This window comes from Molossus molossus, unplaced genomic scaffold (genome assembly GCF_014108415.1).
Source record: "Molossus molossus isolate mMolMol1 unplaced genomic scaffold, mMolMol1.p scaffold_m16_p_45, whole genome shotgun sequence".
NCBI classification, from domain to species: domain Eukaryota; kingdom Metazoa; phylum Chordata; class Mammalia; order Chiroptera; family Molossidae; genus Molossus; species Molossus molossus.
The window spans coordinates 17,549-44,268 of record NW_023425383.1 but is presented as its reverse complement, the minus strand read 5'-3'; the positions used below and the strand labels follow the sequence as shown (position 1 = coordinate 44,268).

The following is a 26,720-nucleotide window of genomic DNA, read 5'->3' as shown; positions in this document are numbered from 1 at the left end:
AACAAACTTTTGGACATCATACGGAGCAGAATTTTCACTGATACATCACCTAAGGCAACAGAAATAAAGGAGAAAATGAACACATGGGACTACATCAAACTAAAAAGCTTCTGCACAGCAAAAGAAACAGTCATCAAAATGGAAAGGCAACCCACTGTATGGGAGAACATCATTGCCAATGATGTATCAGATAAGGGGTTAATTTCCAATATATATAGAGTGCTCATACAACTCCACAAAAGGAAGACAAAGAACCCAATTAAAAAATGGGCAGAGGAGCTGAATAGACACCTCTCCAAACAGGACATACAAATGGCCAAGAGACATATGAAGAAATGCTCAACATCACTAATCATCAGAGAGATGCAAATTAAAACAACAATGAGGTATCACCTCACACCTGTCAGAATGGCCGCCATCAACAAATCATATCATCAGAGAGATGCAAATTAAAACAACAATGAGGTATCACCTCACACCTGTCAGAATGGCCGCCATCAACAAATCATCAAACAACAAGTGTTGGCGAGGGTGTGGAGAAAAGGGGACTCTAATACACTGCTGGTGGGAATGCAGACTGGTGGAGCCGCTATGGAAAACAATATGGTGCTACCTCAAAAAATTAAAAATTGAACTTCCATTTGACCCAGTGATCCCACTGCTGGGAATATACCCTAAGAAGCCTGAAACACCAATCAGGAAGAATATATGTACCCGCATGTTCATAGCAACACTATTTACAATAGCTAAGATCTGGAAACAGCCCAAGTGTCCACCAGTAGACGAATGGATAAAAAAGCAGTGGTACATATACACAATGGAGTACTATGCAGCGGTAAGAAAGAAAGATCTTTTATCCTTTGAGATGACATGGAGGGACCTGGAAAGTATTATCCTAAGTGAAAGAAGCCAAGCAGAAAAAGACAAATACCACATGATCTCACTTATATACGGAATATAATGAACATAACAGTCTGAGGAATACAGTAGACCCAGACACATGGAAGTAGGGCACAGACTGACATCCCTCAGAAGAGGGGACGGGGGGTGGGGGGTTGGAAGAGATAAACCACAGAACTTATATGCAGGTATGCATGACCAATGGACATGGACAACTAAGCCGGGGACAGGGTGGAGGGGGGGTAGGGTGGGGGGTGCCAATGGGGTAAAAAGGTAAAATATCTGTAACAAAAAAATAAATAAAAATTCATAAAAAAAAAACCAAAAAAAACCAAAATAAATAAATAAATAAATAAAAATCTCTTAAAAACTTTTAATTTATTTCAATCCTCACCCGAGGATATGTTTAGAGAGAGGAAGGGAGCAGAGAGAGAGAAATATCCATAGGCTGCCCACACCCCCACATATCCCACGACTGGGGATTGAGCCCACAACCCAGGTATGAGCCCTGACTGGGAATCAAACCCACAATCTTTAGGTGTATGGACGATGCTCCAACCAACCGAGCCACCAGGCAGAGCTAAAAATCTATTTGTTAATCATTCAGAATGAGATTACTGTATCAGAAAATGTGAATGTACTCACCTATGAGAGTCTGGTCCGTGGCCTTGGGAAATCGACTTTCTTCATCGAGTAGGGATAGTAAACCCATTGGCTTCTGCAGAAACATATCTAGGAGGGGCCGGTTATCTTCGTATTCAATAATTCTGGCATCAACATCCTCATTTACATATTCATTCTATAACAGGACATGATACATACAGAAAAATCCACTTTAAAACTCACTTAAAAATTTGTGAATAATATGTAGCTTTGGAGCAATGACCTAAAATCCTATTTTACACATATTATAATAAATCACTCCCTCTGACCTTGCCCTTAAACTGACAGTGTCATATTTTTCTCTCCCCAGAAATTCTAGTTCATTAAAGTCAGCACTGATTCCTTCTCAGGGTAGCAATGAAAAGTTTCTAGTCTCTGTACCAGAATTGCAGACATCTTAAGATTTTAAAACACAAGGGAATATGTTGTTGATGAGCAGTAATAAAATTATGTTCCAGAGTTTATAGAATATTAATTAGGTATATTTTAGGGTTATACTTTTTAAAAAACCTAGTTCCAGATATGAATCTCTCACAAACATTGCATAATAATGTTTCGGTCATGATAACATTTACATTGTTAGTAAAGTGGACAGCTGTGGGTCATAGGAACAGCCAATGAATTCAGAACCAAGAACAAACAGGTTCATATATGGGTTCTGCCACTTAACTAGCCATATAATCCTTTCGTATTTTCATATTCTATAAGCTTCCATTTTCTCATGTACTAAATGGAGCCCACAATCTCCATCTAATAAAAGTAAAAATATCTGAAACATTAATAATAATTTGCTACTGAGTATAAGACACATAAAATAAAAAAACAATGAACACCAATTACTGTACAATGATGGTACCAGAATGACATAGGTGATGATCTATTGTTTCTATTACTTTGCCTTCATCCCGTGTTGCTACTTCACAGTCCAGAAAAGAGAGGACACACATGACATCTGAACGGTGACTTGTAGCAATGGTTACATGCAGGATACTCATCGGTTCTCAGGTGAGAAAGCAGCTGGTACTGGGAAGTGTATCAGACAGCCTCCGGTTCAGGAAGAATGTCCCGCTCCACCCACAGATCAAAATTACAGGCTACCTTGCCTTTATACATTTAATTTTAATTTTATTTTTATATAATTTATATTTTTTAAATTCATTAAATACCTTATAATAGGGGACTGTGTTGGGTGATAAATAGATGTTTGAAAGAAACTCCCTATCCTCAGTGGGTTTAAAATATAACTTGACTGATAAGTTTAGTAAATACATATTCAAAATGCAAGGTAAGATGTGACAGATAAATGCTATGCATCATGACTCCAAGAGTTCAGAGAAAGAGAAGTTATTTCTGGAACTTCATGGAGGAATTAAGTCAATGGCAGATGGGGCATTTGATAAGCAAACATTTTAATCACTGCTATTGGAGCTTCCTGAAACTGAAATCTCATTTCAAAGGTGACACCAGAAAAAATTAAAAAACAAAGAACAAAATCTAATACATAAAATGAGGCAGAACCTCCTGGTCTAAAAGGTAAATCATTTGAAAGACATTTAGCTTATCCAGTACAAAAACAAAATAAATGGAAAGAATGTCTTGAAGTTTCATGGCTTTTTCATTTGAAGGTAACCTTGGAGAAGTATGCAGACCTAGAATTACTTTACTATTAGACACATTATGCTGACAGCATGTTATAGCTTAAATGGCAACTGCAAAGTTCAAAGGCGATTTTGCATGTTTTATACAGAAAGCTCACGAGGTTAAGGTCTAAATCAATGCATTTGTCATCTCTATTTGCCTGTGTCAAAATCCACAGAATGCTTTTGTGGCAGGTCATATGGGGCAGAGATGAAGAACCTGGAAACAATGGTCATGACTAAAACAATATATTAGATATTTTTAGAGCAGTTATAATCTCAAAATGCTTAGTTATTTTTAAGCATATGTAAAGAATTCAAGTTCACCTACCACTCCAGAAAGTCCTCTGCTTTTCCCCGTACATTAAAAATAATGATGTGTCAATGTAGGCTGATCAGCTGTAACAAATGAGCCACTCTAGTGTGGGTTGTTGATAGTGGGGGAGGTTGTGAGTGAGGGGCATGGTATATGAGAACTCTCTACTTTTTGCTCAGTTTTGTTGTGAACTTAAAATTACTCTTAACATATAAAGTTTATTAATGTAAATAAATGTTTATTTAAAAACAAAACAAATAAAATAAATACCCTGAAAAAAATAAAATCAGTTAAAGCAGATCGGTGGAGTTATTAACTGCAGTAAAGCTGAGCTGTTTCGCATTCTTAATCCCTACTCTGTTCTGATGGCCTGGATCTCCTTTGAAAAAGGGTTGCAAGGAGGCAAGGGAAATCATGACTTGGATGTTAGGAAATCTCATCCTGCACCAAATCCTCCTTTGTTTTTCATTGAAATTTGAGTGTGAGTTGTGAAAGGACACATTAGCAGGAAAGCTCATGGAAGGTGCACCCCACCGCTCCAATGCTCAGACAACAAGCTCATATACTAAGGGTCAATGTGGCATCCCAGGTGAGATCTGAGATTGAGTCCTCAGACTCACACAGCAGAGTGGAGAGGTGGTCACCATAGGCTGAGAGAGGCTGCCAGCTTCCATGGCAGGGAAGCATTAAGCGTAGATTCCTCAGCCCAGATGAGTAACACAATCAAGGTTCGATTTTCATCATTCATGCCTCACGTCTTCAGAGACCTCCTCTCATCACCTAGACTAATTCAAAAACTTCACTTCCTAAACTGGTCATTCTCTGCTGCCCTGCCCCCAACCATGTGTATCTCTCTTATTTTAAAGTTTTAGTCCACTTTTTTTTTAACAGTAGAAATTTTTATATTTAGAATTAGCCAGCTAGACACAGTTTAGATGATCCTAATTGTATTAGCACAACCCAAAGCATCCTAGTTGGAAGCCAGTTGAAAATGTACCTCCTCTCCATCAGGTTTGATTAGGGTGTTGACCTTGGCCAGGTCAATGTCATAGAGCTTCTTCACAGACTGTATTTTTTTCCTTTCTATTGAATTTATTGGAGTGACATTGGTTAACAAAATTATACAGGTTTCTGGTGCACAATTCGAAAATACTTCTGTACACTGTATTTATTATGTGCTCACCACCCAGAGTCAAATCTCCATCCATCATCACTTATGCCCCCTATACCTTCCTCCACCTCCCTGCCCCCAGCAATCATCACACTGTCCAGGTCCATGAGTTTTCCTCTTTCTATTTTGCTTAATCCTCCCTGCTCCTCCACAAGAGCTGTCAGCTGGCTCTCTATCTATGTGTCTGTCACTGTTTTGTTCGTTTGTTAATTTTGTTCATTAGATTCCACATATGTGAAATCATATGGTGCTTGTCTTTCTCCAACTGGCTTATTTCCCATAGCATAATGTTCTCCAGGTCCATTTGTGCTCCACAACCTGTTTGATCTGGTGCTTGTTGACTGTGACACTCACAGTGAACACAAGTGTATTGTTGACTTCTATTTTCTTCATGGCTGACTGGGTGGTCAGGGGGACTTAATAACGGCATAGTGGTCAAGCTGGCTTCTCCTGGGGGCACTCTTCTGAGATTACTTGGGCTGCCTTTGGGGCAGCAATGTATCAGGCCGTTGGCAGGCAGGTGATGTGCAGATCTTGTTTTGTGTGTAGCCATGAATACCTTTCACCACTGCTTGCTTTGCCTTCAAAGCCTTTGCTTTAGCTATGGCTTTGGGACGGGCAGGGGCTTTCTTCTTCACTTTCGATGCCATCTTCGTGAAAAGGCTCCACTTTTTAAAAATGCTTCTACCCATTTCACATCATGGGATGAAGATGAATGGATTTTATATCAAGAAACGGTATTTGAAATTAACCTAGTTTTGCAGTACTATCTCGGTGCTGACCCACTGATCATAGAAAATGCCACATACTGAAATTCTTCAGATATTTGTGGGGCTATGTGTTTTTTAGGGGTAGATGAGAAACAAAGATGAAAAAACGGTAGAGTCCCTGTCCTTTAGGCTACAGGAAAGATGCTCTCTCTGCCTGGCCATTCCAACCTGGAAGAAACACATTTGGGTTTCTCTGCTTTTGGTATATTCTCTCTTCCAGTTGCCCCACCTTCTAGAACCATATCCTTTCTCTTGGGGTCTCTGCCTCTCCACAGACACCTGCCTCAGTGCTACTCTTCTCTCCGGTTTCCTTCTTTCCTACCTTACATTGGCTCTCCTGGCTTTTCATGTGAAAAGATTGTCTTTGTCTATTTTTCTCCCTCCCTTCCTCTCTTTCTCCTTCCTTTCTTTCAAATACATGGAGCACCATTTTCTTCTTCATGAAAGATTCCTTTTTTTTTTTTTTTAGGTCTCCGGTTCTGCTCAACGTGACTCCTTTGTTTGTGGGAAGAACCTGGGATAGGTATCAGAAGACCTGGATCCTGGTTCTGGCTTTGTTAACCAGACTGCAACCTTGAGCTAGTCACAGGAAGTCATTTTTATCTGTGAAATATTAATGACCTATTTAGTTTTCTTCTGGTTCTAACATTTCAAAATACCAAAACTGCCTCAATGTGTTGTGAAACTTAATGAATAAATAAATGTTCTGTTGACAGAATATTTGCAAGGGGAAAGAAGCCACAAAGACAAATTTATTCCTGAAGTCTGCCTTTTTGTAAAAGAATTCCTACTTAACACTGCTCAAATGAATGTATCCATTTACAAAAACATTTCCCACAGTGAATAGAAACCATTGAGAAGTTACTCATTCTAACCATTGACAAAAATCCTCATTCTATGAGAAACATTTTAAAGGCTAAAAATCTAAAATTTAGAGTGCTATTAGTGCTCAAGGTAAATCAAGTATGTTTATTATAGTGAAAAAAGAAACTTTTGCCACTTTTAATCTTGAAATAACTTCAAACTTAAAGAAAACCTGCAAGAAAATACAAAAACTCCAATTTACCCTTTATCCAAATTTCCCAGTTGCTAATATTTTGCTATATTTGCTTTCAATCTCTTTTTCTATATATATTATTTTTAGTAATAACATTTCACTGAAGTAACTAAGTATTTTAAAAAGCTAAAATGAAAGCAAAGTGGTAACATGTATGTTTAAAAAATGTGAACACTTGATTTAAAATAAAATGTATAATTTGAAATATATTTCTTACTGTATTTTCTAGTCAAAGCTGGTATCAATGATCCTGCTGATTATTATGTTAATGTTAATGGCAAGCCACAGGGAATATTGTTCATCATTAACTGGAGATGACATAGGTCATTAATTCAGAATCTGACAAGTAACCTAATGAGAAAGAATTCTGGATAATTCCTAATAAAATATACATGCTTTGTTTCACATATATTAAATGACCTTTGAAGGAAGAAATTTTAAATGGTGCTCCTAAAGCATTTCCTTTTCTCAGAAAAAGGTACAAAATCACGTTAAGATGAAGTCTTTTTGTGTATGATAGCTATTTTTGAAAGTTCTTTAAAAGTCATAAAGAAAGAAAACCTGCCCTGGCCGGTTTGGCTCAGCGGTTAGAGCATCGGCCTGCGGTCCGGAGAGACCCGAGATCGGTTCCCGCAAAGGGCACGTACCTTGGTTGCAGTTTGTCCCCGGCCCTGGTTGGTTGTGCGGGTGGCAACCACTCGAAGTGTCCCTTTCACATCGATGTTTCTCTCTCTCTGTTCCTCTCTCTCCCTCCCACTCTATCTGAACAAAGAATGGAAAAATGTCCTCGGGTGAGGATGATAAAAAAAAAAAAAAAAAAAAGAAAACCCTACAGTAAGTAGAAGGAAGGAAATAGTAAAGATCAGAGCAGAAATAAATGACATAGAGTCCAAAAAAACCAATTCAAAGTATCAATGAAACAAAGAGCTGGTTTTTCAAAAAGATAAACAAGATTGATGGACCCTTAGCTAGACTCACCAAGAAACAAAGAGAGAGAACCCAAATATACAAAATCAGAAATGAAAGAGGACAAGTAACAACTGACATCACAGAAATACAAAAGATCATTAACAACTAGTATGAACAATTATATGGCAACAAAATCGACAATCTAAGCAAAATGGAACAATTTCTAGAAACACATAGTCTCCCAAAACTAGACCAGGAAGATATAGAAACTTGAACAGACCAATAACAACAAAACAAACTGAAGATGTAATCAAGACTCTCCCAGAAAACAAAAGCCGAGGCCTGGATGGCTACACAGGGGAGTGTTACCGAACATTCAAAAAAGAACTAATACCCATTCTCCTCAAACTATCTCAAAAAATTCAAGAAGAAGGAAGACTTCCAAACTCCTTTTATGAAGCAAGCATAATTCTAATTCCAAAACCAAGAAAAGACATTACAAAGAAAGAATATTACAGGCCAATATCCCTGATGAACATAGACACCAAAATCCTGAACAAAATACTAGCAAATCGGATCCAGCAACACATCAAAAAAATTATCCACCATGACCAAGTGGGATTCATCCCAGGGATGCAAGGCTGGTACAATATTCGCAAATCAATAAATGTGATACACCACATAAACAAAACCACATGATAATATCAATAGATGCGGAAAAAGCCTTCGACAAAATCCAGCATCAGTTTCTGACAAAAACGCTCAACAGTGTGGGAATAGAGGGATCATATCTCTACATAATAAAGGCCATATATGAAAGACCTACAGCCAACATCATACTCAATGGGCAGAAACTAAAAGCATTTCCGTTAAGAAGAAGAACAAGACAGCGATGCCCATTTTCACCACTCTTATTTAACATAGTACTGGAAGTCTTAGCCACAGCAATCAGACAGGAAGAAAAAAATAAGAGATCAAATTGGAAAGGAGGAAGTGAAACTGTCATTATTCGCAGATGACATGATACTATACGTAGAAAACCCCAAAGACTCCATCAAAAATTTACTAGACTTAATAAATGAATTTGGCAAAGTAGCAGGATACAAAATTAACGTCAAGAAATCAATGGCATTCTTATACACCAATGATGAACTCACAGAAAGAGAAACTAAGAAAACAATCCCATTTACCACTGTGGCAAAAAAAATTAAGATACCTAGGAATAAACTTAACCCAATAAATAAAGGACCTATTTGCAGAAAACTACAGGTCATTGAAAAAGAAATAGAGGAAGATATAAAAAAGTGCAAGCACATACCTTGTTCATGGATTGGAAGAATTAACATCATTAAAATATCCATACTACCCAAAGCAACCTATAGATTCGATGCAATCCCCATAAAAATACCAACAACATATTTCACAGAACTAGAACAAATACTTCAAAAGTTCATATGGAACCAAAAAAGACCCCGAATAGCCACAGCAATCTTGAAAAAGAAGAACAAAGTTGGAGGGATCACATTACCAGATTTCAGGTTATACTACAAAGCCACTGTAATCAAAACAGCCTGGTACTGGCACAAGAACAGGCATATAGACTAGTGGAACAGAACAGAGAACCCAGAAATGGACCCAAGGCAATATGCTCAATTAATATTTGACAAACATGGCAAGAGCATACAGTGGAGCAAAGACAGCCTCTTTAATAAATGGTGGTGGGAAAATTGGACAGCTACATGCAAAAAAAAAAAAATTAAACTAGACCATCAACTTACACCCTACACAAGAATAAACTCAGAATGGATAAAAGACTTCAATGTGACTCATGAATCCATAAAATCCTAGAAGAAAATGTAGGCAACAAAATTTCAGACATCATATACAGCAGAATTTTCACTGACACATCACCTAAGGCAACAGAAACAAAGGAGAAAATGAACACATGGGACTACATCAAACTCAAAAGCTTCTGCACAGCAAAAGATACAATCATGAAAATGGAGAGTACCCACTGTATGGGAGAGCATAATTGCCAATGATATATCAGATAAGGGGTTAATTTCCAATATATATAGAGTGCTCATACAACTCAACAAAAAGAAGACAAAGAACCCAGGCAGAGGAACTAAATAGACACCTCTCCAAACTGGACATACAAATGGCTAAGAGACATAAGAAGAAATGCTCAACATCACTAATCATCAGAGAGATGCAAATTAAAACAACAATGAGGTATCACCTTACACCTGTCAGAATGGCTGCCATCATTAAATCATCAAACAAGTGTTGGCGAGAGTGTGGAGAAAAGGGGACTCTAGTACACTGCTGGTAGGAATGCAGACTGGTGCTGCCACTATGGAACACACTATGGTGTTACCTCAAGAAATTAAAAATTGAACTTCCATTTGTCCCAGTGATCCCACTTCTAGGAATATACCCTAAAAATCCTGAAACACCAATCAGGAAGAATATATGTACCCCCATGTTCATAGCAGCACTATTTACAATAGCTAAGATCTGGAAACAGCCCAAATGCCCATCAGTAGACGAATGGATAAAAAAGCTGTGGTACATATACACAATGGAGTACTATGCAGATGTAAGAAAGATCTCCTATCCTTTGAGACAACATAATGGGACCTGGAAAGTGTCATCCTAAGTGAAACAAGCCAAACAGAGAAAGACAAGTATCATATGATCTCACTTATTTGTGGAATATAATGAACATAACAGTCTGAGGAATGGGGTAGTCCCAGAGACATGGAAGAGGGGAGTACAGACTGACTATCCCCAGAAGAGGGGGTGGGGGGGGAGAGATAAACCACAGAACTTATATGCATGTGTGCATGAACAACGGACATAGACAACAAAGCTGGTGAGAGGGTGGGGAGGGGGAGGGGGAAATCAGTCGGGGGGAAAAGCAGAAACATCTGTAACAAAAAGAAAATTAATTAAGAAAAAGTCATAAAGAGTTTTACAAATTTGTATTCTATTAACAGGTATTGTCTTAAGATAAGAAGGCATTTGAGTTAGAAATGCAGAAATGTAATTTTCTATATATCCCTTTCAACTTAAAGTATTTCTCCTTTACTGTCATGTTTAAATCTTTACCAAATACTTGTATTTCAGTTTGGCAACAGTATTCTTTAACTTCACATATAGAAACTACTGAAATTGTATGGATCTATGTGCCTAATTATACATCTCATTGAAAATGATCTTTCATCATAATTAAAAGGTTTTAAAAAATGTTTTTAGCCCTGGACGGTTTGGCTCAGCAGTAGAGCATCAGCCTGCAGACCAATGAGTAGCGGGTTCGATTCCAATCAAGGGCACATACCTCAGTTGTGGTTTGTTACCAGCCCTGGTCAAGGTCGTGCGGGAGGCAGCCAGGCTATGTGTCCCTCTCACGCTGATGTTCCTCTCTTTCTTCCTTTGTCTCCCTCTCTCTCCCTCCCACTCTATCTGAAGATAAATAGAAAAATATCCTCGGGTGAGATTAAAAAAAATGCTATCAAAGTATCAAAATCAGTTTCATAAATCTCTACATCGCATTAAGGGTGATGACCCAATTCACTGATGGAAGAGAAACAGTATGTGCAGCACAGTGTGGAGCGAGGGATGACGTAGGCAGAGAACCCAAGAGGTTGCCTGCAGAAGCCAAGGGACAGGCGACCAGCCCACAGACAGGAGCCACTGCAGGGCTGCTCCACACATACTTTATCATCTTATTGTTTGGACGTTAACTTCCACAGTCTCCTGCTCTGTGAAAGCTTAAGCAACACTTGCATGTGAGCTCAAACAGTAACCTAAGTCTTGGCTGAGCATTTGCAAAGGAAGATTTGTTTGATCAAGGATTTCTTAAATGTATGGCTATTTTAATGTTTAAGGAAAATGCCTATAAAATAGCCTTTATCACTTGGAAAGCTAAAATAAGACAAATGCTACCACCATAGCTCACATATGACTTGCTTAATAGGGAAGAAAGTTGGATATAAAATAAAAATGCACACTTTACAAACAAAACAATTTGAAGACATTTATAAGGAATTCATTTTCAATTAACCACACATTTTTTATCTGATGACTGATTTTTACTTTATGATGTTAATAAAGTCGAAAATGTAGATATTATATAATTGCATTAACTTTTGTTCTTTGTAATTGCTACAAATTATGTTTCAGAGCCCACATTCAAAAATTTCAACAGCTTTCATCTTCAGGATGTGAACAGCTGGAGATGAAAGTCAGACACATCATTTTCAGCAAGAGAAGCCAGAGCCATAATTGCAGTTATTGTTTCCATTATGTGCTGTAAATAGTTTCCTGCCTATAAAATGACTTCTGACTTTTAATTCTAAAGCCATGGGTACCTATTTAAGTGATACATGTAACAGCTTATCCCCATGCAGAAACAAATATTAATAGTTCACTTTAAAAATGAACCTTAGTTCAGTTACTAGCCAGAAAGAGGAGCTGCACTAATGGATAAGAAAGCTTATCCTGGTATAAATAAGCATATAAGGAAGTAGAGTGAATCTCCAGGATTCTAGAACAATGCTTTGTAGTATCCTAACGGCCCTAAAGAACAATGGCATCTGTTCCAATTCAAATCATGCTCATGGGTGACTAATTCATGGCTGGTGTGTATTCTCCTTGATTCTAAACATAACACTCATCGGGAATTAGGTTCATATGTTTTTTGGTATATTTATACTATAATGATTACACCATAGTGCAAAATTAAAACACGGGTCAAAACCCACCACTACAGCACTAATATGACTCTAACTTGAAGAGAACGTCAAGCTTTCTATCACACTTGCTTACTGTTGAGCTTTCTCTTATGTGGAAGAAATTTTGAAAATGAACCGCCCCCCCCCCCCACATCCTGGTTACATAATTACTATGGAGATTCAGTGTGAGGGCTCTTGCAGAAAGATGCCTCCTTTATGGGAATGGGTAACATGTTTGCTGCTCTTTAAGCTACTAACTAAAGGCTTTTTGGAAAACAAGGATGTAAACAGTGTATGTCAACATAATTCTACACAAACATAATAGGAAGGCTGAAATGTTAATACTCTATTTGTGGAACGAATAAAATTAAGAGAAAAATCATATACTTTTTTGAAAAGTTTGAGTTTAGAAGAATTTGAGTTTGGAATTCTAAAAGGTTACAACTATACTCATCATCTACTTGCAGGGATGGGGATCTAGATTATCATCTAATGTTCAAACTATTGTTTTCAGACACAAATCATCCCTTTAAATTTTATAAAATTCAATCTATATAACATGGTTCTTCTAGTGCTGGAAAAGTATGGAAACTTCAAATATTATGAAATTTCAAACTCCAGAAAATTTCCAGAAGCCATTTAGTATACACAGTAGAAAAATAATGCTATCATACACCAGCTGTCTTAGATATTCTAAATATCTAGATAAGAGGAAAAACAGGTACAAATTCTTGATGCTTTCAGTTGGGTGTTGAGATTCTAAGACATACAATTTATGTCCACAGAAAAGTTGGTTATGAAAAGAAAGAAGGCATAGTTGTCAGAGAGTTCAAACGGGGGATCCAGATTTAAGAACATGTTCAAAATTAATACAAATGGTTAATTAGAGGCAAACATGACACTATTTACCCAGCAGGTTAGGTCACTGCCATAAACCCACTAAAAATGCTTTTCTGTAGTCTACTGATTATTGTATTAATGGAAAGTAAAGGGAAGAGATATTAAAAAAACCTTTGTAACCAACTTTGCTGGAGCGCCCCAGTGTACACTGTATCTAAACTGAACTTGGGATAAATAAGGAAATGCTTTCAGCAAACATGTGTTTATGTTCCCATGTTGTAGGACTGTTGATGAAGACAGTATCTGTTGGTTTGAACAGGACCAGAAGTGGTTTCATCTGTGAAGGTGCTGCCTGAGGCAGGCTGCGCTTTGCTCAGACTGGCCAGATCTCTAGTACATGTGCAAAATTGAGAGCAGTGTGTTTTACTGATGAGCAACAATGGCTTTATTCAACAAAGGAGCTCTTAGGTAGGTCAAACCCGTGATTATATTCAACCAAAAATGTGTGACCATGACTTTAATTAATGACTTGGCTTACTAGCTGCTTCTGACTTAGAGAAATTGGGGTAAGTGTGCTCTCTTTATCTGCAGCAGCAACTGCGTACACTACAGTTAGCATTTCTCAGTTACTTTTTTTGTCTTTACAGAAAGTGACAGTGAAAGAAAGAAACACACATGTGCGCCCACATATTAAAGTCAAGAGAATCGATGACTATCCTGTGTCCACCAGATCACACATTCATTACGCAATCAGCTGCCAATACCTGGTTCTTAAGATTATGAAGCCGGGGTTCTTGGGTAGTTACCCCAGGAAGTCACTTGAAAGAACTGGGTATGAGCTCAATTCCTCACTGGATCCTAGTTAAAAATTTAATTTGTGGGGGACAATTTTGAATTGTTTTGTCTTGAAAACTTCTCAAGTATATATTTTTAAAAGGGTGGAGGAAGGTATAGGGGAAATAAATGGTGATGGACAAAGACCTGACTTGGGGTGGTGAACACACAATACAGTGTACAGATGATGTGTTGTGTATTTGTGCATCTGAAACCTGTATAATTTGTCAATCAGTGTCACCCCAATAAATTCAATAAAAAGGAAAAAAAAAAGGGTCTCATAGGACAATTTCATTTGTAGCAAAATCCAAAACAAGAAAATTAAGAACATTAGAGTCATGGATGGAATTGAAGACCATCAATCAAAGTGAATTGTAAACTGTAACATTCTATGAAAAGTGAAAAGCAGGTAATAATTGAAAGATCTGCATCAGCTTAAAGGCTAATTCCAATAAACCAGGTTCTAATTTCACCCCCAAAAGAAAGGTCTAGCATCTATCAACACAAGCTGTTAATAATCAGATGGGAAATACATGAAGATACACCTTGTCCCATGAAGCACATAACCAAAACAATGAATTATGTGAACAGTGTGAGGCATTAAAGCAAGATAAACCTAATTTAATAAATATTAGCTGAGCATTTGCTATATGTCAGGGTCAAGGACAGAACTCTTTGGGCGAGCTAGCATTTAGGGCAGTAATTCTCAGTGTTGGCTGCACGTTGGAATACACTGGGAACCTTAAAAAATATTGATGCCTGGGTCTCAGCCCAAGAGATCTGATTTAACTGGTGTGAGACAGGGTCTGAGCACTGGAATTTTACCAAGATCCCCAAGTGATTCTAACATGCAGCCAGGGTTGAGAACCATTGGTGCAGGGGATGGTGCAGGAAGAGTAAAGGAAGAAACCACAAAGAGAAAAAGAAACAAAAAGATGGTGTTAGAAATGCCAAAGGAGGGGTTTTTCAGAAATAGGAAACTGTCAACAGGGTTGAAAATTACAGAGACTAATAATGTGGTGAGGAAAACGTTTCTGATACTAACGACTGAGGAGATTAGGAAGGGCCTTTCCATGGAGTGGGGGAGGTCAGAGTCAGATGCTGTGGGCTCAATGTACCATGTAGGGAAGAAATCTATACAATGTAATGGATATTGACTATGCTTTCAAGGAGCTGGGCTGTGAAGGAAGAGAGAAGGCTTGCAGATGAAAGCTGGGCAAACAGATTAAAATCTTAAATTTATATCTTTTTATTTTGTTTTTTTTTTTTGCTTAAGAAATGTCAAAATCTAAACATTTTCTTTTGTGATCGCTGTTTTCAAAATGCAATTTCAAAGTTAGTGCTCAATAAGCCTAAATATTTTGAATCGAAAGAGGTCCATGCATCTCTAATTTATCTAAAATTTAAATAAAAACATTAGTTGTAATCTGTAAACATAAGACAATTTAATATTATTTAAAGGAGACAAATGACATACTGAATATAACTATTTCTTTTAGACTTGATAAAATATTTAAAATAGTCTTAATACTACAGTTTTGCCAAATGCAATTCAAGTAAATCTCTGATTTTTCTCTAAGGGAGAATATTTTTGAAGCTGAATCATTAATTACACATCGTACCTTGACAAAATTACTGTTTTATGGCATTTGCTTCAAACCCATTATCTTGTGTTCTGTTGCTTAGTTACTAGAATTCTGAAGTTCAATGCATTTTAGATGGATATTTAAATTTCAAACAGAATTTTAGCCATGCAGTCTACAGAAAGAGAAACAGTTGGATACAAAGGAAACTTCTTTGTTTGCAAGGGTTAAGCTTGCTAAATTTTGGAGAAGGGTGCATTGATTTTCTGTGGAGGATGTTCAACACCACATAGCAAACTAAATTTTGGGTTTAGATTTGTTTTTAACTATGGGAATGAAGAAAAAAAATCTTTTGTCTTTAATAAATGTTTAAAGGTTTAAAAATGTTTAAAGCTTTAAATCTAAGATTTAGATCATGCTTCGTTAGTACAATTCTACATATAACAGACACATGTGTGCATCTTTATAGTACATCGACTTACCTGTTCCCATGCAAATACATGTTGATTGAAATAATACTGAATTTGTTCATTTGCAATGTTAATGCAAAGCTGCTCAAAGGAATTTTTTTTGAAATTTTCAAAGCCAAATATATCCAGAATGCCAATGCTTAGTTCATCACCATTTCCACTGGAAAATGAGAGAGACATTGTTTTGAATTCTCATTTACTTTCTTAAGAGGTATGTAAATCAAGTTATCTCAGAGATGTTTCTGTGCTTTAGTTAAGAAACTACTACCAGCATACACAAATAAAGCGAAAAATTTTAATTGAAAAAGTTTCCCTACATAGAACTTAAAGATAAATTAGATACCATCGATTTTAATATAAAAATGGTCACTATTTTTCTTGTACTACAGAAACCACTCCTATGCTATTTTATATATTTAAACAAAAGAAACGTTTTCCCTCTGGGTTTATGAGCATAAGATCACAGCCCTGAGTGAGGCATAATTGGGGAAAACCTGGCTAGCATTCGGAACATGGCAAAAATATATTCGGTAAAAACTATACCAAAAAACCACAAATTCTGTGAAAGAGCATATTTAGTCTTTAATTTTACCCAACAATTAAAACATCTTGCTAAAAATATTCCAATTATTTTCAAGAATCCTAATGTATTGTTGGGTTATTCACTCATAATTTTTAAATATAGAACAAATGGTAACCTGAAGAATAGTGTAAATATATATGCATTTATTTTATAATTAAATGTTTCAAAATACAATTAAATACTCTTTTGCAATTACACATTACAAATGCATTTTTTTCCCTGCTCCTCCAAAATGGCTACCTCTGCTCACTAAAGATTAGATACTTGGTCAAAAGTCTGCTCTATCCCCAAGAAATAGATACATTCCCAAGTTATTTTCATGTGAATTTAAAAAGGAAAGAACAAACATTTGTCTTGTGGGCACCATTTATGTAATCTAGGTTTCTCTTAGTGTTGCATAAGACAGGGATTTGGAAATGACAGCCAGCAATTAACTGCATGCTGCGAACTGGAGGGTACACTTTGTGTTGGGAGGAATTGACTGGATTTAGAATGGGGAGTTACAGAATATTCTGAACGTGTGATGGGATTGACAAAAGGAAAGCTATCAAATATTTCTGCAAGCTCCCATTTGCAACAGTGAGTATACTTTTATGTGGTTATATGTGGTAAAATGTCTAGTTAAAATTTATGCTGGTTTACTCAAAATGATTATTCTTTTACCATCTCTGTTCCACAGGATTTCACTGAGCTAAATAACTACCATGTATAATAATATGTTAGATCCAGACAGATAGCATACAATTTAGCAGAGAAGTAAAGAAGCAAGATATGATCTAGTCCAGGGATTCTTTTTTTTTCCTTACTCTTAATTTTGAGACATTTAAAAAAATTAAAGTATAGTTGACATACAATATATTACTTTCAGGTGTACAACATAGTGATTTGACGTTTATATACCTTATCGTGTGATCACCACGATATCTAGGAATCGTCTGTCACCATACAAAGTCACTATGATATTATTGCACATGTTCCCTGTGCTGTACTTTACTTCCCTGTGGCTTATTTAGTTTTTAACTGCAAGTTATTCCCCTTCACCTTTTCACCCATTCCCTGAACTCCCTCCCAACTTGCAACCATCAGTTTGTTCCCTGTACTTGTGAGTCTGTTTCTGTTTTTCAGTTTCTTTGTTTGTTTGTTTTTTTTGTTCAGAGATTCTTTTTTTTTTTTTTTCCTCACCTGAGGATATTTTTTTCCATATTTGTTCAGATAGAGCAGGAGGGAGAGAGAGAAAGAGAGAGAGAGAGAGAGAGAGAGAAACATCGATGTGAAAGGTACACATCGAGTGGCTGTCACCCACATGACCCAACCAGGGCCAGGGACAAACCACAACCAAGGTACGTGCCTTTAGCGGGAACCAAACCCGGGTCTCTCTGGACCACAGGCCGATGCTCTAACCACTGAGAAAAACCGGCCAGGGCTAGTTCAGAGATTCTTAAACTGAGATCTGTGAATGACTTTAAAGGGGTCCGGAATCACAATGGTGGGTGTGTATAAATATATCCAGTCTTGATTTCAGAGTGAAGGACATAATTGTTAAGAGGCTCTGAAAAGGCTCCAAGACACCCACCAATAATTAAGACCACTGACTGTCCTTCCCCAGGGCCTTATTTAACAGCTGAGGAGGAAGAGATGCCAAGAAATGCAGTAACATGTTCCAGGTCACACAAGAAGTTGGTGGCAAAGCCTGCCATAACACATGCTCTCCAAAACCTCAGTGAAAATCTTGATAGACTGAACTAAACTATTTCAATGGTCTTGTTTACTTTCTGTAAAAAATGAAAAAGTCTAAGAGTTGGACAGTTTTCATTAATGTATGGGAAGGCAAGTTGCCATCTGGCAGACAGGCTGCAGTGGGATTTTCAACAGATCACCGTTTAGAAGTCATACCCTTCTGGGCACCATTTAGTGCCAAACGTGCAGATCGTAACGAACAATGTGAGGTTAAATCTCTGAATATCAAGCATAGTCTGTGGAATACACAAATATTGAAAAATTTTTAAATTTTTCCTTTTTTATCTGAGAGCTTGGCATCATGTAGATAGATGACCACACATGAACATAGAAAACTATTTGACCATTAAATTGTAATGGATGCCCTGGCCGGTTTTGCTCAGTGGTTAGAGCGTTGGCCGATGGACCAAAGAGTCGTGGGTTTGATTCCAGTCAAGGGCACGTACCTTGATTCCAGCCCACTGGGGTCATGCTGGAGGCAACCAATCAAAGTGACTCTCTCACATCGATGTTTCTCTCTCTCCCCCTCCCACTGTATCTGAAGATAAATGGAAACATATCCTCAGTTGAGGATTAAAAAAAACATTATAGTGGGCAAATTGGATTATGATTAGCAGATCCAGTCAGATAGATTACAGTTTAGCAGGGAGGTAAAGAAGCAATTTTGAGGGTAATTTTGACTGGATCATATTATGGTGCAATGTGTATTTTAGTGAAAAAAAAAACAACAACAATAAATTGCATGTCAAATGTACATAATATGGTCTTTTATATTTAATAAACAAGTGCGAATGAGGTGATCTTAAGGCAGGCATTCATTTTCTTTATTCATTTTCAAATTTCTAAAGGTTGTATAATTTATGGCAGAACAAAACTTAGATGTAAGTGAAAGGACACACCTATGCACAAGCCCTGGCACAGAGTCAATGATGGCTGCGATTACCTTTACTTCTAAGATGAGGTAACAAACAGGGTGTAGACTATGATTGACATCACTGTAATTAGCTAGTTATTAATAATAGAAAAGAAGCAAAGTAAAACCAGACATTATAGGCATTTGGGCAGCTTCACCAAGAAGCTGAAATTTCACACTCCCCAGGGAACCACCAACCTATTCCCTGTAAAGCTCTGGGGGAAGGGGTACAACAAAGGGGAGATGGGTACATGTGCAGTAAAGTTGGGGTGACCTAGGGAAGGTGCTGATCAGTCAAATCTGGAAGCAGAGATCATTGGCCAGAGTGTGTGGAGCCACTGCAAACCCACAAAAAAATGGGGAATACATAATCTCCCAAACAAATGGGTTTGCTCTCTTGTGTCTCTCATGGCATGTTGGGCTCTGTTGTTCCTACTTCCTTGCATTTGCCTGTGTTTCCTCTAAGCTATGTGGGCCTGCAGGCCCCACAAGCAATGGACTAATGGACTGCAGTTGGGAACACAAACTAAGCTATCCTGATGCTGGATTGGACTGTTCCAACATGGAATGGACATTCTGGACACTGGCTCTGATTCTAGCTCTGCTAAAGCTGAAGGTACACCTCTTCCTTGGTGGGGCAAGGGGAAATGGACCTTGGAAACTCAGGATTTAATTCCATGCGAATAAAAATCATTTTCCTGTGCAAATCTCAGAAAATTATTTTTCTTGGGATATTGCAAGAAGCTCTCTCCCACTAGCAACCAGTGGGACAAGGACTTCTCCCCACCAATAACATGATTACATAACATTGTTCATATCCTGGATCTTCAAATTACTAGTTGTTTAGAGAATATCTGAATCAAATTTCATTGACTGCCATAATACCTACCTTTCCAGGATTATAGTGAGAGTTAAAATATGAAAAAAAGTTTTTCTTTGCCTTCAGGATTTAATTCAAAACCTCAAAACAAAAACAAAAAACTGCTGAATAGACATTTTATACAAATATAAAATGGTATACACTTCATAGTACACCTTCTAATTAAAAGAAATAAGTTGGTAGTAAGATGTCACGTTAAAAATCCACTTTTTATTATATTCATTCATGTTGCTGGCACAATGAAATGGTAATAGTAGGAAATAAAGCAGATCCACTGAAATATGACTTTGATAAATGAAATGATACTAATTAGTAACATTTTCAAAGGGACTCCAGTATAAGTCAATAAATTGCAAAATAGATTTATATCACCTGACATTTGGCAAAAAATGTGTCCATGAAACTTTTTACCTTGGAGATGTGTCATGCTTCAACAAGCTGTTAATGCGATTAACTATCCAACTAAAGAGACGGCCATATAAAGTTTTAGCCATAGCATCTCTGACATCAGTAGCTTTTTCTACAGTATTGGGTCGTATAATGGTTTCTCCTCTAGTGACCACACAGTGGGAGGTGAGAGCTTCTTGTAGCTCATCTGCCTGAATGCAAAGTAAAGAAGCAGCTAAAAAATAAACAGATGTGTGGTTAGAAGAAATTATGGCAATGAAGAGATTTCCCAGATAAAGAAAATGTCTTAATATATCTTCTTCAAATAACATGAAATAAATATGACAAAGATTTTATGATGTAAAAATAAGTTACTGTTCAATAGTAGTCCTATGTCTCTTCCTGATAGTTTTTCTCTGTATCTCTTGACTGGTCAAATGTAGGCTGCTATAAAACAGCACAGCCTGAACTAACTGGCTCACAGAGTGAAATGTCTGCACAGGCAAGTGGTTGGTTGTTTATAAGATGCCAAACGCAATTTCACTGAATTATGTTAAATCATTTCAAAACATAAAGAATAGACTTAATATAAATTTGGATACCATTATAACAAAAATTTTCAAAATGTAGAAATTAATTGGAAGTTACCTAGATATAAGGGATACACCCTAATAAATGTATTTTATGTACCTTCTGCAATATACATCCTAAGAACATAAACCTATCTTGACATTCATATACCTTCTATTATACTACCTCTCAGTTACATATTTAAATTAGTAAATTTTGTTAAAACTTGATGCCTGAAAAAACATTTATCATGGGAGTTTTAAATTAATAATATTTGCCCTGGCCAGTTTGGCTCAGTGAAACGTTGACCTGTGGACCAGAGAGTCCTGGGTTCAGTTCCAAAAAAATAAAAAATAAAAAAATAAAATTAATACTATTTAACCTCAGTGAACAAAATTTAGTTATTAAAAATAAGCATCTTGCACTGGCCGTGTGGCTCAGTTGGTCTCTCTCTCTCTCTCTCTCTCTCTCTCTCTCTCTCTCTCTCTCCCACTCTCCCCTTTCCTCTCTCTCTCAAATCAATAAACATATCCTCAGGTGAGGGTAAAAACAAATAAATAAATAAAATAAACATTGTTAACTCAAACTATTACATGACAGATAGCCTAAGTTTTCACATCAGCTGTTCTTTTAAGATATTTTGAACATAATGAATTTACTTTTAGCATTTAGAACAAGATGCTTTTTAGTTACTTGGCAAAGATTTCTGGGCCTTATTTAAACAAAATATTTTTTTTTTCACATTCTAGAAAGAGTGCAGGCTCATATCATAAATTTCACGTTTGAAGTTAACGTTCTACAATTCTTTCCTTCTAGGCATTTTATTGTCATTATTCTGCACATACATTTTATCTTAATATAGTATATTAAGAACTTTCCATTTTGTTAAATATTGTTTATAATTATAATTTAAGTAGCATAATATTTTGACATCATAATACATCAATAATTTTTAAATTGTTGGATGTTTATATTGCTTCCATGTGTTCATAATTGTAAAGAATTTTGGGACAAATATTTTGGGTATGAATTTGTGCTCTTGTTTTGCATTATTTTCTTAGCATAGATTTCCTAAATTCAGCAATCGGTTCAAAGTACATATTCAAACTTTTGATATATACTATTTAGCTATTCTTCAAAAACTCTGAATCAATTACACTCATATGAGCCAAATAAAAACCCAGTATTTCAACACAATTTGATGGACACCAGAGATTATTTTTTAAAACGGCCAATTTGCTAGGAAAAAAATGTCTCTTTCAATTTGTTTTTAATTGATTCCTACTAAAGCTGAATACTTTGTTCTTTTTCATAATTTTGTGGTTCTATTTTATAAACTGCCTTTTTTTTTCATTGCTATGTTCATATTTTTCTGATCTATTTATGAGAGCTCCTTATAGCATAGAGAATGTTTTGATATATATTTCAAATATTTCCCATCAATTTTTATTTGCATTGCAATATCACTTGTTTTTTTTTTGTTTTGTATGAAAGAGTTTTAATTTTTATGTACTAAAATATCCATTTTAAAATGTTTTTGTATTTTGCACAGGAAGTTCTTGGAGTATTTTCTCACTTCAGGATTAAATTAATGTATTTTGTCTTGTACTTTCATGCTTTTTTGCCCTCACACTTAAGTTGTTACATGTTTGGCATTCATTTTGGTACACGGTGTAAGAAAAGGATTCAAATACCCACTCCCCCAAAATGGTTGGTTAGTTGGTGGTCCCTCAACATAATTAGTGATTTGTAATGCCATCTCTGGTAATTCTACTTGGATTTGTTTCTGAACAGCATCTCTCCTTGATTGGTATGTCTATTTATATCCCATATTATTCATTCATTTGTCATATATTCATTAGGTATTCGCTACATGCCAGGTATACTGTTAAGTATAATACCTTGTAAAATAAAGTTCTAGTCTGAATGGTCTTCATCCAGGAGAAATGGAAGCTAATCAAGAAATTTAAGAGGGAGGATAGAAGGAGGAAGAGAGGAACAGGGAGGAGGCCAGATGAGAGGGGAAGGGAGAGGGAAGGTCCAGGGACAGGGAGAGGAAGAGGGAGACTGAGAGAGCCCACTGACAGATGCATTAAGGAGTTTCTGAATAAACTGTGAAGAACGGACTGGAAAAGTTCAAAAACTGACGTAGAATGAACAACTGAGAGGTCATTAGGTGAGAGAGGATATTGTCTTGGATGACAATGGTGATGATAGAGAGAAAGAGAAGTGGTCAGATTTGATAAATATTTATGAAAAAGAATGGATAGAACTGGTGCCTAAATGAAGCATTGTACTTGTAAAATCACCTGGAAACATGGCTTTGGTTTAAAGTCCCTGTAACTTTAATTATAAATAATTTTAATGTAAATTAATACATTTTCTATTTTCCATAGCAGCTATCCCAGAAAGTGTTTTAGTTAATTTTAACTATATCTGTATTCATTTTAACCTTTCATGACCTGTATGACTCTCTTGCTATAATTGAGAAATAGGTTCTCAATCATAAAAACCAGTTTTAGTTTGTTTCTAAGCATATTCATATCTACAAATAAGTATTGTAACTCATTACGTTGACTAATGACAATTCTAATTATGATCAGATAGTGAGATTTTAATCCTGTCATTGGAGTTTTCTGGTCCTTACACTTCTGATAAGCTAATGTTTTATGTGCTAATAAAGTTTTTTATATAAGAAATATCAGAACAGATTTTTAGTTTGATGTAGTCCCATTTGGTTATTACTTCCTTTGTTTCTCTTGCCCTAGAAGATGTATCTGGATCTCACTTATATACGGAATATAATGAACATAACAGTCTGAGGAATACGGTAGACCCAGAAACATGGAAGTAGGGCACAGACTGACATCCCTCAGAAGAGGGTGTGGGGGGGTGGGAAGAGATAAACCACAGAACTTATATGCATGTATGCATGACCAGTGGACATGGACAACTAAGCCGGGGATGGGGCGGGGCTGGGGTGGGGGGTGCCAATGGGGTAAAAAAGGTGAAATATCTGTAACAAAAAAATAAATAAAAAATTAAAAAAAAAAGAAGATGTATCTGTGAAAATTCTGCTGCATGAGATGTCTAAGATTTTGTTGTCTATGTTTTAAGGTTTCACTAAAGAAACCATCACCAAAATGCAAAGAGAACCCACTGTATGGGAGAACATATTTACCAATGATACATCGGATAAGAGGTTAATTTCCAAAATATATAAAGAAGTCATAAAACTCAACAAAAGGAAGACAAACAATCCATTGAAAACCTGGGCAAAGAGCCCTGGCCAGTTTGGCTCAGCAGTGAGAGCATCAGCCCATAGATCAGAGAGTCCCAGATTTGGTTCCCGCTAAGGGCACGTACCTCAGTTGCGGTTTGTCCCCGGCCCCGGTTGGGGTTGTGTGGGTGGCAACCACTTGATGTGTCTCTCTCACATAGATGTTTCTCTTTCTCTCCCCCCCATTTTTCCCTCCTGTTCAATCTGAAGATAAATGCAAAAATGTCCTCGGGTGAGGATAAATAAATAAATAAATAAATAAAAATGGGCAAACGGCCTAAATAGACACTTCTCCAAAGAGTACATACAGATGCCACAAAACATAAGAAAAAGTGCTCAAAGCCACTAATCATCAGAGGATGCAAATTAAAATGACTATGAGGTATCTATCATTTTGCACCTGCCAGAATATCTATTATCAACAAATCAACAAACAACAAGTTCTGGTGAGGATGTGGAGAAAAGAACACCCTCATACACTGCCAGTGGGAATGTACATTGGTGCAGCACTGTCAGCAAGAGTATGGAGTTTCCTCAAAAAATAAAAAATCAAACTGCTGTTTGACATTGTGATCCCACTACCAGGCATGTATCCTAAGAACTTTAAAATACTAACCAGAAAGAATATATGCATCCCTATATTCATAGCAGTGTTTTTACAATAGCTAAGATCTGGAAACAGCCTGAGTGTCCCTCAATAGATGAGTGAATAAACAGCTGTGATATATTTATACAATGGAATACTATGCAGCTGTAAAAAAGAAGGATCTTTTAACCTTTGAGACACCATAAAGGGACCTAGAGGGAATTATGCTAAGGTAAATAAGCCTGTCAGAGAAAGACAAGTATTACATGATCTCACTTATATGTGGAAGCTAGTGAACAAATTAACCAATGAAGAAAGTAGGCCCAGAGGCATGGAAGCATGGCACAGACTGATGGATCTCAGAGGAAAGTGGGGGTGGGGAATGGAAAGAATAACCAAACAATTTATATGCATTATATGCATAATCCACAGACACAGACAACAGTGTGGTGAAGGCCTTGGGCTGGGTGGGAACCGGATGAAGGTGGGCAATGGGGGAAAATGTGGGATATCTGTAACAACCTCAACAATAAAAATAAAAAAAATAAAAAAAATAAATATCAGACCAGGTTCCTAGGTACATGCTAACCTGAGACCTTTGTTCTGCGATATTACCAAACTACTTCTCGAGACACAGTGAAATAGAGATGATTGGGATCTAGGGTAGATCCAAACCATGATGGTTGGGCATTTAGTCCTCTGAAATTACCCTAAAACATTTCATTCTGTTCTTGAGTAAGTATAAGCCAGAAAAACATAAAAATAAAAATTTATATCATGATTCCCTATGTTACGAATGAAACATAACAAATTTGGTATTATGGGGGTATACACTGATAATAAAAAATTAGGTATAATCAAAATAAAAAAGCTATGCTACTGGAAGATATCAGTGGGGAGCCTTAAATTATTAGAGTTAAAACATCATACTCTGCATGTAAGAGAAAAACTGATTTGAAGCAAATACCACGATGTACTTTTCTCATGTAGAAAATCATTGCAAATTTAATCAACCCAAGATGAAAATGTGAAGTCTGTGAAGTATGAAAATAAATGTACAAGTCTTTATTACGTATAAAATGGTACAGATGCTAAATTTACAAGATGACAACTTGAATTCTTTTTAGATCAGTTAACTAAATTTTAATTAAATTGTCTGTTTTTCATTGAAATTAAACACCTCCTAAAACAGTCATGAAAATCTAATCTTTAGAAATGTTTTCTACAATAATCAGTTAATTTGGAGGCATTAAGATATGTTTCAAACAGTGGACTTAAAAAACTTCATTTCACCCAAATTGAATCTGAGTATTCTTTTTAGGATTCCATAAAAATACAATTGCTTGAAATTATCCTTATATGAGACTTACAGTATGTTGTTAAACTTTTTTGAAAAGTTCAGTTTTGAATGAAAGATAACAGAACTCACAGTTCTCCAGGGCAGCAAGATTGGAAATGTGGCTCTTGTCAATCTGGTGTTCAGTTGCCACAGAGGAAAATTCAATGTTTCCAACGTTCAACACGGCAGCAAGTATACTGTATACACTTCCAAGTTGCTGAAACACACCACACACATGTTAGCATCACTCTGCCCTTGAGTATGGCAAGTGACTATGGGAAGGGACAGACTGGGGATATTCTTTATTTTTCAGAATAAGAAGGTCATACTGCTGACTACAATTTCAGACTAAGAGACCCAGCTGGCAAGGATCCAAGAAAACCCACCTCATTCACTAATTTTAGAAGTGAGCATAGTGTCTTTTACTTAAAATATTTTATGAATGCAAATATGAACACAAAATAGAAATGAGGAGCTCTCCCTCAGAGCAAGCAGAAATAGCTAAGGCATTAGGCCACAGAGAAATCTATCCATGCAAAACTTCTGACCTCAATAT

The 26,720-nt window shown here is 36.6% G+C and overlaps 1 protein-coding gene and 1 pseudogene across 1 annotated transcript in view; both read right to left on the bottom strand.

Moving 5' to 3' along the window:
* Positions 1-26,381, bottom strand: part of LOC118616800 (myosin-IIIa-like) — a gene marked incomplete at its 5' end in the record, with an annotated part of 80,476 nt that extends 54,095 nt beyond the window's left edge. The window contains 4 exon segments of the mRNA XM_036242237.1: positions 1,546-1,699; positions 15,902-16,049; positions 20,414-20,624; positions 26,255-26,381. Of these exon segments, the coding sequence (XP_036098130.1) occupies positions 1,546-1,699; positions 15,902-16,049; positions 20,414-20,624; positions 26,255-26,381 (640 nt within the window).
* Positions 4,448-5,337, bottom strand: LOC118616798 (annotated as a pseudogene).
* Positions 26,382-26,720: the final 339 nt, after the last annotated feature.